The following is a 12,325-nucleotide window of genomic DNA, read 5'->3' on the forward strand; positions in this document are numbered from 1 at the left end:
GATCTTTGATTTATAGGGAAGCTCAGCAGAAAGCCTGGCATGCCCATTTTCCAGCCAGGAAACTCAAAGGGGTCCAAGGATCACACAGGGATCCTTTGCTTTTCCTAGACCTTTCCTCAAGGGTTGGCAAGTCCCTCCCAGAGGGGGTGGGAAGAGGTCACACACAGAGATTCATCTTGCTAATCACCTTGTGCCTGCTGCTTTTTCAGATTCCTCCACCGCCGCCACTCATCCCTGCCCCATGGATTTCAACCTGCTGGCAGACGCGGAGGCTCGCAGCCCAGCCTTGTCTCTCTCGGACTCCGGAACCCCTCAACACGAACACAGCTGCAAAGGGCAGGACCACAGCGGTGAGTGCAAGAGAGGCTCCGACCCGTCCTTGCGGGTAGATCCAGGTGGCCAATGGCTTGCAGGAGCCGGCTGCAGTCCTCCTGGGGACACGCAGAGCTTCCTCTCATGCCACAAGCCAGCACAGCGCTGCGGCGGCATGGCCATCCCGGCAAGCAGGGGGAAGGCACAGGGGTGCATATCGCAATGACAGCCATCAGGAGGGAGAGAGCACCATCCCAGCGATGGGGTTGCCTGTCCCCCGCTGCAGGGAGCCACTGCTGACAGAGGGCACAGCCCGTGGCAGGCAGGAGTCAGGCAAGCCAGGTCACTGCCCAACCAAGACTTTATTGTATTTGCCTAAACAGGGTCCCCAGAGCAGGAGAGCTTTCCCCACAACATGGGCAATCTCATCCAGGGCACAGAAAGCTACACCTGGTTACAACCTGTCCCCTTTTTTCCTTTTTTAACTCAGCTTAAATTGTTTAGGTTGAAACTTTCCATGCTATGGGTTAACCTTGGGCTGAACTTTCCAGGTTCAGGCAATAAGAAGGAAGAGAAATAGTGTCTTGCCCTGGCTTTAATTAAAAAAGCCTGGTCACCTGTGCCTCGCTGCAAGGCTCTGCGGTGGGCTGCTCCTGTCCCAAGGACGTGCTTCTGGCCATTTCCAAAGGCCGCACAAACCCCAAGCCTACCGCATTCTTTATCAGGCTCTGAAGAAGAAACCATCACCATTCACACCTGCTCAGAAATCAGCTACCAAATGCTACGGCTTCCCCTGGGTTTTGCATGTCCTGTGACTGCTCTGTCCCTTGTTGCTCTGGATGCGGCAGGACGATGCAAAGCTGCCCCTGCCAGTGCCAGCGTGAAGAGAGGTGAGGGCTGGGGACAGCCGGCCGCTCCCCACATAGAGCCTCCAGGCTCACCCGCGTGCAAAAGCTAATAAGCATAATGATGCAGATTAAAATTCCCCAGAGTAAGTATTGTAAAGGGAGTTACTATGGGATAACTATGGTCAGGGAATCCACCTGCCAAATTCCCCAGCACACGCGTACCTTAGTTGGGCACATCCCCAAGCTCAGTGGCTCCTTGTCAGCTGCTTTGGATGCACCGCGGTCGTCTCCATTCAAGTGGCCTTCCCGATCGAGCCCACCCTGGCACGCCGCAGAACTGCCAATTTAGGAGCTGACTTTTTTTTCCATTAGGCGTGAGCAGCTAATTCCAGCTATGACCGCAGCCGTTTCATTGAGTGGGCGAACGTGCACGAGATATATTCCACAACCTATTTTGGGTTGACAATAAACGCTGGATGCCTGGCTACATCACTCCCCACTGTCTTAAACAGTCTAGAAATAAAATGGTTCTGGGAGGTGGGTGTTTGCCAGTGCTACCTGCACGCAGAGGCTGGCAGCTTGTGCGTTTGCACCAGAGGGGCCGATGGCAGCCACATGTCACCGGTGTCAGGCAGAGCAGAGCAGAGCGTGCCACCAAGGGCTGCCTGGGATGGGGCAGGGCTGCGCTGCAGGCACTTCTTGCCACTCCTCAGGAGAGCAGCCTCCCTGCTCCTCCGTGGCTCTGCTTCCTTCATCGGCAGAGTAAGAGATCCTGAGGAAAGGAGCACAAACCTTGCTCGTCTGGGCTCAGCTTTCAGAGATCCCCAGTGTCCTCTGATGGTGTGGTGTGAGTTTGTGACACCCCCTTCTGTTAGGTTCCATCAGGCAGCACAGGTCAAGGGGAGAGCACGGATGAGAAGGGAGGAGGTGAGGAACTGCCCCGCATCTCCCCGTATTCTGCTTCTCAGCCTGGATTCGGGGCACCCACGGCTCCGTCCTTTCTGTGACGTCCCTTGTTTCCCTGTATTGCCATGCTTTTGGTCCCCACTGTAACGCCCAAGCTCTACACCATTTACAGATGGTACTTTTCCCCTGCCTAGTGAAGAAGCAGAAACAGAGGTGACACTCCCTATAAGCAATGCTCAGGAAGAGCCACAGGTGGCAGGTACAGAAACAGAGAGGACAATAAGAGGAACGTGTAGCTGCAGAGATTTTTTCCAGGATCAGCGTCAGTATTCCTACATCTCCTTGGACTTCACCAGATTTGTAGGAAGTTCTACACCAGAAGATGAATACCAAAGCAAGAAACTTGGTGAGCTTTTCCACCCAGATGCAGCCCGTAAGACAGTGGTACCTTCACTCCATTCTCATTCCCTCTCAGTATAGTTTATTCCTGCGTGAAGAAGGGCAATACTGAGCAGGAGGTCCCGATCAGGGCACAGTCTCCTGCTTCGATATAGCCCCTTTGGAAATCCACATTTGCCAGGGGCTCCTGTGGGAACATAGCCCCCACATGCATCAGGCTCTTAATTAGCCCAGACTTAGCAGATGAACAAACAAACCAAGTGTCCCTTCATCTGAGCCATTCTTAATAACTAACTCAGACGTGGTTGCATCACTGCCCTTTTAATCTGTTTTGGAGATGGATAATGTGGGAATCTCCTTCTTCCAGCATTGGCTTAGAGAAACCAGATTTATCTCCTTGGCGAGAACCACTATAAAAAAGACCTGCATGCTTCCAAGAGTTCTGCTGAACATGGGATCCCCACATGAAGATGCTCGTGGGAAAGAGAAGAGTACCACGAGACCACAGTGAGGTCCTACCATTCCACTTTTCAGGTCCTATGGCTTTGTTTCAAGAGTACACTGGGAAAGTTCTCGTGCGGGTACACCCTGGATGGAAACACGAGCTGGTCCTGGCACTGGGAGCATGAGACAGCACCTTCCTGCTCAGCAGAACCAGCTTGCACCCTGCTGTTGTGAGCAAGAGCCAGCTCGCTCTCCTTGCATAGGATGGGATTAAACGTGCCACAGAAGCGGTGGCGGCTGGTGGGAAGCCTGTGGGATACCCACATTGCTTGAGTCAATGCAACACATACCCATGGAAATAACCCTTTTCTGGCTGCACCCGGGCTTTCCTCCGTGGGGAGCGAGTGCCTCCCCCGCAAATGCTCTCTGCGACCTCGGCATTGCTCCCTGCGGAAGAAGGCAGGTGCAAGGAGGGTCTTCCCAGAAACAGCAGGGAGAGGTTTCTGAATTAACACACAACCATAGGAACAGGGTAGTGGCACCAGGGACAGGAGCATCTCCCAGGGCCAGGCTCCGATAACGCACCCGCTGTTGGGTACAGCACTGCCCTGCAGCAGCGTCCTTTTTCTGTTGGGCCTCAGGTGCTTTTTAGTCTCTTAGGCTCTCGCTTTTCCATTTAGCTTTTATGGGGCATATTTTTCCATAGCACATCCATCTGACTTGAGGAACCCTTTTCTCCCCCGCCCCCCCCCGCACAGCTGTATTCCAGGTTACTGTTTTCTTGCCTCCCTGCTTTTTAAGGAGCTGTACAGGACACCTTCCATGTTAGGGTTTTTCTGGACTTTAAAGCCTTTTAAGCTAGCTTCCACTTAAAAAACCACAACCAAACAGAAAAATCCTTTAAAGCTGAAACTCAGCAGAGCGAGAGCCAGAATTTTTAAAAGGTTCTTCTCCCAGGTGCAACAGTTTGGCAACTGCTTGCAGTAACTTATACTTACTTTAGCTGAGTATTTCCCACTGTAAAAAAACACCTCCCCTCCCTGCTGAAAACCTGATTTTCAGCTGGAACTGCTTCACGTTGCTTCTAGATCAGAGGAAGGTGGTGGTGAACATCAGAAATTATTTATTTTCACAGGAATAAGTATCTTCAATGATGACTTGTCTTGGTTCCCAGCAGAATTAAACACGAGCTGTAGCTTTCCTCCCATAGATTGCCCAAGTGCTTGAATGTGACATGTTCTTTTTATGATGGAAAATACTTATATTTGCATTCTGCCCCTGTTTGCAGACTACCAACAGCCCCAGGAGGGGCTATGGCACAGGGAAGTACCTGTCTGCCCACCTCCAGCCACGGCAGCCCAAAGCTCAGCATTTAGGCCTGGGCTTAACGCCTAGGAGGAGGCTGAGCTGTACTTTTCAGTTAGATACCAATTTGAACACTGAAGAATGTCAAGGCGTACATTTAAGGGGCAATGAAATGAAAGATGCTGCCTCAGGGAGAGGAATCTCCAAGTGAGGAGGAGGGCAGGGGCAGAAGGACAGGGAGATGCTGGGGTACTTCATGAGTCTGAGAGAGGCCTTTTCCTACTTTTTAAAAATAAAAATATATGCACCTAAATAGGAAGATAGAGGAGTAAGATGGGAGGAAGGATAAAAATTGTGTTCCTCGGGTTTAGTTAATTTAAGAGCCTCAGCTTGCTATCATTGGCAATTTGCCTTTTCCCATCGCTTGTCCACAAAAACACTATTGGATCTTTTGCTGTGTCACAAGTGGCAATTTCTGTTCAGTTTCTCTAAAGGGCACTTTCAGCAGAGAGTTTTGATCAGAGTAGGGAACTGCTGGCCTGGGTGAGTTCTGCCACTATCATCCATCTTAACCGCGACAAATGAAAACCAGAGATTGGAAGTCTGGAACATCCAAATCCAGTCACTTGGAAGCTGACACCCCGTAGAGCAGTTAAACAAGGGCAAGCCGTGCTGCGTCAAGGGGCTGTTGGGTTTGGTACAGGGTGGATGTCTGCTCGCAAGGGCCAGGGAGGGAGACAGGACCACTCCTATGGGTGCGGCTGCTGGTGGCCAGCAGAAAAGGGGGATCTCACTGAGCATGCACTGGTTGCCCCAAGGATGGGCACCCTGAATGCATCCAAGCCCCCGAGTTAACTCCGAGGATCTCTCCCACCTTTCTGTTTCTCACACAGATACTGAGAAATCCCAGCAAAACCAGACAGACGACTCCAACCCTGAAGACGGCTCACTCAAGAAGAAGCAGCGGAGGCAGAGGACGCACTTCACCAGTCAGCAGCTCCAGGAGCTGGAAGCCACTTTCCAGAGAAACCGTTACCCAGACATGAGCACCAGGGAAGAGATTGCAGTCTGGACCAACCTGACGGAGGCACGAGTCCGGGTAGGACTGCAGCCCTCCCACCTTCCCGGGCCCAAGTTTGGGGTGGGGAAGCCAGCTGTGATACAAGCCACCAAGCTGTCCCCAAACCAGGGAAGGAATTAGGGGCGCTAGAAAATTTCCCTGTCTTGAGAACACCTCACCAGGCTCTGCACCAGAGATTTGACATATCCAGCTGCACACATATCCCATGCTGGTGGTGTCTTCCCCATCCAGTGGCACCTTGCAATAACACAGGGAGATGAAAAGCCCAGGCTCTGCCCCACAGAGCCCCACCAGCTGGCTGCCCTGGCCCAGCAGACCCCTTCCTTGCAGTGCCATCGTCCCCCAGCCTTAGCCTTGCTGGACACCACTCTTTGGGGTTCCCAAACCACTGTGCAGTCACAGGCGTAGCATGGCAGGGCTCCAGCTGGAATGAGAGCTTCTCTCTGCTACTAGAAATATGAGTTAGCAGCACTATGAATAGCCTTCCAGCAGCTTCCATGCTCTAGGAAGTTATATTGTTTAGATCCCTCCAACACTAACTGATTTTCCTGTTAGAAGACAGACTTCCCCCACCCCAAGCTGGTCCTGAGGTGAAGTCAGAACAAGAGAGGTTATTTCCTCCACTCAGCGGCTCTCAAACCACGTCCCCCAAACACTTTTCTCCCAAGTCACACAACCACAACCCCTCCTTCTGGGCTGTGGTCACTTGGAAATACAGCAAGTATTTTCCTCCCTTTTCCTCATATAAAGGGCATCCATTTGTTGAGTGAGGTGGGTTATTCTGTACGTTGTAAAATGGCAATGGTTGGATTTTGATCTAGATGGTGATTCTTGCTGGGAGGTGACCCTGCAGCCCAGACATCTTGCTGCAGCCCTTTCCTGATGCTCAGCCTCCAAGCTTTCTGGGAGCATCCCCAGCCCTGCAACAGCTCTCGCCTTGCTGGGCAAAGAGACAAGGGCAAGGCCCCTTCCAGGGACAGCCCAGAGCGATTCCCATCCCCTCCGTCTTTCTCTCTCTCACAGGTCTGGTTCAAAAACCGCAGAGCTAAGTGGAGGAAACGGGAGAGGAACCAACAGGCCGAACTGTGCAAGAACAGCTTTGGAGCCCAGTTCAACGGACTGATGCAGCCTTATGATGACATGTATTCCAGCTATTCCTACAACAACTGGGCTACCAAGGGGCTCGCCACCAGCCCGCTCTCGGCCAAGAGCTTCCCGTTCTTCAACTCCATGAACGTCAGTCCCCTCTCCTCCCAGCCCATGTTCTCCCCACCCAGCTCCATTGCCTCGATGACCATGCCCTCATCCATGGTCCCTTCTGCAGTGACCGGAGTACCGGCCTCCAGCCTCAACAACCTGGGAAACATCAACAACTTGAACAGCCCGAGCCTCAACTCCGCTGTCTCATCCAGTGCCTGTCCTTATGCCTCAACAGCCAGCCCCTACATGTACAGGGACACATGCAACTCCAGCCTGGCCAGCCTGCGGCTGAAGGCCAAGCAGCACGCTAACTTCACCTACCCGGCGGTGCAGACGGCAGCTTCCAATCTGAGCCCTTGCCAATATGCTGTGGACAGGCCCGTATGAAAGGCTGCCCTCCGCCAACCAGGGACTTGACCTTAGCCTGACAAAAGGAGACCTTTAGCCCTACAACAGCGTACGTCCTGCAGAGAGTGAGAGTGAACACGAGAGAGCAAGAGAGCGAGAGAGAGCAAGAGCGAGCGGCGAGCAGGCAGACGGACCTCTATGAAGATTTGTCTAACTATCGTATGGTGAATTTTGACTGTCTTTCCCCTCCCAAACCCCTTCCCCTCTTGCCCACCAAACCTTCTCCTTCGTGGTAAAGAAGCCAAAACAGTCTACTGGAAGCCCCATGGGGAAATAGGAGCCCCGACGTGCTGGGTGCTTAACCCACGGGCAGCAGAACCAAGTGTGTTTCTATCTGCCCCTCCGAGCCCCACAGGGGTGAGCTCCCCAAATTCCTGGGATGGCACGGGCAGCCGGACACCACCCCTGCAGGGAACAGCCAGGGACAGGGCAACGCTGGGGCCGCCATTTGGTGCTTGGCTGACCGCTTCTACCTGCACACGTGGAGACTTCAGTTAAAGACATCTTGCCCACTTATTTAGCACACAGCCAGTAAGGAAAGCCTCGTCTCAGTCGATTGGCATCTCTCTTTATAATGCATATATACACATGGCCCTTCAGACTTGAAGCCTTTAGGAACTGGGAGTTGTAAGAATATAAATTATGTGTGTGTATATATATATCTTATATATATACAAATACATATATAGACATTAAAATATGCTTTTTTGTTTTGTACGTGAAATAACCTGCAACGTAGACCTTAAAATCAAAAACCCTGTAAAGCAAGCACATCCACCGAGGCAGCATCCTGCTGTTCATGCTTTACTGCTTCAGTCGTTTCCCGTCAGAGAGGAAGACCTTTGCCAGTGTACATCCAAAGCATCCCCTTTTGCAACAATCAGCTCCCCCATGCACATCTCCTTCCCTTCCCTTCTCCAAATCCCATTTCCAAAAAAAGATAATAAAATAAAAGTTGGCACAATCCCTTTAAGGCTTCTGCCTGTCTGGTTATTGAGAGCATGAACCTGCGTCTGAAGGCTCAGAAATCAAGCGCCAGCATCCCAGGCGAGGGTGAGCATTCTTGGGAAGTGCCGGCACGAGGCAGCCCAACTTGAAACGGGGGCCTGAGGGTCAGAGGAGCCATCTCTGTTCCTCACAAATCAAATGCCTGACTTCTCAGGACAGCAAAAGCCCACAGATGCAATATGAAGGGGAAATCAAGCCCCCTCCCTGCTCCCTGTCTGCATGCACCCACTGTGGCAGGAAGGTTGAGCATCTCCTGGCTCAGGCTTCCCCGCTGTGCTGGATGGGGCCAGTGCCTTTGGGCTCGTGGCAGCCCGGGGCAGGGGAGCCCCTCCAGGCACTCCCACTCCTAACAGTGGTCCCCCCGGGGGAGGCTGGCTGCAGCCGCCTGCCCTGTGCAGTTTCTGTTAGGGAAGCTGTAAAATCGAGGTGGCTCTCCTCAAGTGTACATGCACCAGGGGGACCTGCTGCTTCAGCCAAGGCAGAGGGATGCAGCGGGTTCTTCCAAGGGCCCAAGGAAGCTCCATGTGCAGCAGGGGAGCAGGACATCCCTACCCAGTGCAGCCTCCTTTCCCTTCACCAGGCACACACTACAAGGGGAAGCGCAACCCTGATATTTTACTTTTCTCTTGGGGGGGAAAAAAAACCAAAACAAAACACATCAGCACAACAAACTGTCTTACTTGGATGACTGGGACAGGCAAACCTGGCATAAACCGAGTTTCCACACTGTTGTTAGCATGCAGAGAGGAAGCAAGTTCTTCACTAAGAAGGGATCCTCACGAGGACACGGTAAGAGGTCCCTCACAAGCAAAGTATATGAGCCACTCAGTCTTTGCCAAAGCCTATTCCACAGGGAGCAGCTGCTGCTGAAGGCATTGGTGAGCAGATGCTGAAAGCAGTCACAGATGTCAACCCAACTTCACCGTAACAAAATTATTTCTTGCTCTGAGCTAATCCAAAATGAGAGAGCCAAGTTACCATGCACTGAAACAGCTACCACTGAAGTACAACCCTATCTGCAGCGTGCATTCAAAGGTCAAGCACAAACATCTAAAACAGACATAGCACATCCAAGACAAGACCATTCATTGTAATCTGGATCCTACCTTACCACTGGGTATCAGTGCTGCTGAGGTAGCTTCAGTGGCCAGTCTCCGTTCTGTGCTGGAGCCTCCATCCCGCAGCCTTCCCACCAAAAACATGCCTGGTCTTGGTACCATTGTGTTTAACTCCCTTCTCTGCCATGGATCTCTGCCCTAAGGGAAGAGAGGAGGGCCTGGGCTTCTCTCTAATGTCCTCTCCTCCACTAAGCCTGACTCACAGCTGAGCCCACCTTCTCTCCCTGATAACCTGAGGCAGGTGGTGCCACAATCCCCTCCTAATCTTTGAATAAGTAGCTGAGCTCTTTGTACACCTGGTCCTTCCCTTACACCCTTTCCACGCACCCTGCCCCTTCACCCCACGCTGATCTCAAGCACAGGTAGGAACATGGCAAAGCCAGAACAAGTGTCCCCCATATAGATGCAACTTTGCCTGGAGAAGAACCTGAAGGGAGGCTTAGCTTCCTTTTCACTTGGGTGATGTCTGTGGAGGACAAGCAAATTCTCCCTTCTCTTCTCCCTTGCTGAAGCCAAGAGCAACATGAACTCTTCCTTCCCTTTTAACCTGCTCTAGTAGCTGCACTTTGCTTGAGCCGTTTCATAGAATCGTCTAGGTTGGAAGGGACCTTTAAGATCATTGAGTCCAACCATTGACCTAACACTGCCAAAATCACCACTAAACCGTGTCCCTAAGCACCATGTCTACCTGTCCTTTAAACACTTTCAGGGATGGTGATTCAACCAGTCCCCTGGGCAGCCTATTCCAATGCTTGACAAGCCTTTCTGTGAAGGAATTTTTCCTAATATCCATCCTAAACCTCCCCTGGCACAACTTGAGGCCATTTCCTCTTGTTCCATCACTTGTTACTTGTGAGAAGAGACTGACCCCCACCTCACTACAACCTCCTTTCAGGTAGTTGTAGAGAGTGATAAGGTCTCCCCTGAGCCTCCTCTTCTCCAGACTGAACAATCCCAGTTCCCTCAGCCACTCCTTGTAAGACTTGTTCTCCAGACCTCTCACCAGCTTCTTTGCCCTTCTCTGGACAGGCTCCAGCACCTCAATGTCTTTCCTGTAATGAGGGGCCCAAAACAGAACACAGTATTCTCACTGTCCCCCAGTGCTGAGTACAGGGGGACAATCGCTGCCCTAGTCCTGCTGGCCACACTATTTGATATAGGCCAGGATGCTCTTGGCCTTCTTGGCCACCTGGGCACACTGTTGGCTTATATTCAGCCAGCTGACTACCAATACCTCCAGGTCCTTTTCTGCCGGGCAGCTTTCCAGCCACTCTTGCCCAAGCCTGTAGCCCTGCATGGGGTTGTATTTCTGTGCAGCTCTGGTTGTCCTCCACATGGCTGTGGTGCTTGTGAGGATCCTCTACTTCTCCCACAGAGAAGATGAGGTTCAGCTGAGGTGAGGTTGCACAAAGCTGACTACTGCTGACTGTTGCAGGATTCAGCAGATGAAAGATATGCCCAATATACAGATCAGAAGGCCAACTCCAGCACACAGTTCTCATGATCTATTGTTGGAGCCGGTGGGGAAAAGTCGAGACCTAGTTCAGGTACTGATTTTTCAGCCTGAGGTTTTCCATGCAGTCATTTCAATTAACGTTATGCCAGACCAGTCTGATTTCTGAGCAGTACCCACTGCTCAGTCAGTACCCACACAACACAACTGGTGCATGCAAGTGTGTGGCCAGTAGCTCTGCAGGCTGGCTTGTTGGTTCACGCTTCTCCTTCCCAATCCTGTACGGAGAAGATGATGGGTTCTGTTTCTGCAGTCAGAGGTATTGCACTGTGTAGGATCCAGACCAGATGGCAAACTGCACACCAGCTCAGCTGAGGGCGCTTTGTACAATGGCACCAAATACCTGACACAACCCTCGGAAAACCTTAAAATCTGCAGACACCAGAGATGGCCAACAGTAAATAATGAAGTGAGCAAGTTGGCAGCAGAGAGCCCTGGGAGAGGGATCCTGCTTTCCAAATGCCGTCTGCCTTCCTGATGCAGCTGAGCTAGTACAGCCTACCACATTTGACTCCCTCCCCGTGGGGCCAGAACACAGACATCATGCTATCTGGTCTAGCACAAATACAGCAGGTGTCCTACAGACCTTCTCCAGGACCTCTCTCTCAGAAGTCCCTAGTACCTCCCTAGCTATATCTCTTTGGTACTGCAACCCAAGGAAGTGGTTTTTAGCAGAGTCCTGCTTATTCAAAAGACCCGTTAGGAAAGTAACTTTGTCACTGGATACTTCCCAATCTGCAAATTTAGCAAGCATACATTCTCCTCCATCATCCAGGTCATTAATGGAAATGCTGAACAAAACCAGACCCAGCACAGATGTCCCTGAACTTCACTCAACAGACCCCTTCCTTTTCAACAGTGAACAATAGATAACTCTCTGGGTATAATTATCCGATGGGTTTTGTACCTACCCAACATCCCATCTACATCACACTTAAGAGCCACTTAAATGGCAGCCAGGGCTCTTCTTCACCGTGCCCTTACCCTGTCATAGAGGAAAATCAGATTACTTTGACCAGATTCTGTCCTTGATAAGTCTGTATGGCTCCTGCTCATCTCCACTGCTTACAAGTAGTGAGATTATTTGTTCATACATTTTTTGGTGGGTGAGAGGATTTATTGCTCGGCGGTTTCTGGGTTTTGACCCCAGTCCCCACTTTGAAAGGGGGGTGGTGTGTGTGCACAAAGCTTGCATTTTGCAGTCTTTCCATGCCTCACTGTCCCCCAGTAATTCTCATGGATAACAGCGAGTATTTCTGGGATTGCTTTGTGAGAAGTTCACCATGCCCAGATGGTCTGAAAAATTCCCGTTCATCTAAATACTCTCTTACTTGCACTTTCCTTACGCAAGACCAGTCTTTTGCCCCCATCACCAGTATGGCTTGTGCTATCTGTTTCCTCATAGCTGCCTTTATCTGCAGACTAAAGCAAAGTGCACCGAACAGTTGAGTGTCCTCAGTGGCTACCATCAGCGTTCTCTCTCTCTGCTGGAAAGCAGCACGACAGCATCCTTGGTTAGTCTCTTACTGTTAATACAGCGGAGAGTTGTTTTCTCGCTTGTACCACACTGCTCAATGGACCCCCGAATCGCAGACTGGATGTGAACATCCAAGCTCCCGCTGGAAGCAGCAAAAAGTGGGCTCAGACAGACAGACAGCTGTAAGAGGTGGATCTAATTTCTGTCTTCGTTGCCTTTCAGGACCTGCTTGCAGCCAGGCACGGCAGGGCCGGGGGGGCGTACGGTCCTTACCGCCCGCAGCAGCGCCGAGGCCGGACCCCTGCG

At 51.6% G+C, this 12,325-nt stretch overlaps 1 protein-coding gene across 1 annotated transcript; it reads left to right on the plus strand.

Moving 5' to 3' along the window:
• Nucleotides 1-241: 241 nt before the first annotated feature.
• On the plus strand, nt 242-7,181 carry PITX3 (paired-like homeodomain 3). Its single transcript, XM_009888746.1, has 3 exons — nt 242-350; nt 5,108-5,313; nt 6,319-7,181. The coding sequence occupies exons 1-3, from the start codon at nt 242-244 to the stop codon at nt 6,880-6,882; spliced, it is 879 nt and encodes a 292-aa protein (XP_009887048.1). The 3' UTR covers nt 6,883-7,181.
• Nucleotides 7,182-12,325: the final 5,144 nt, after the last annotated feature.

Source organism: Charadrius vociferus, unplaced genomic scaffold (genome assembly GCF_000708025.1).
Source record: "Charadrius vociferus isolate BGI_N301 unplaced genomic scaffold, ASM70802v2 scaffold436, whole genome shotgun sequence".
NCBI lineage: Eukaryota > Metazoa > Chordata > Aves > Charadriiformes > Charadriidae > Charadrius > Charadrius vociferus.

Excerpts from the sequence above, each read along its gene's own strand:
- PITX3 (XM_009888746.1), top strand. The coding sequence starts at position 242 with ATGGATTTCAACCTGCTGGCAGACGCGGAGGCTCGCAGCCCAGCCTTG. Across the intron at positions 351-5,107 it reads CAAAGGGCAGGACCACAGCG|ATACTGAGAAATCCCAGCAA; the intron begins GTGAGTGCAAGA and ends TTTCTCACACAG. Across the intron at positions 5,314-6,318 it reads TGACGGAGGCACGAGTCCGG|GTCTGGTTCAAAAACCGCAG; the intron begins GTAGGACTGCAG and ends TCTCTCTCACAG.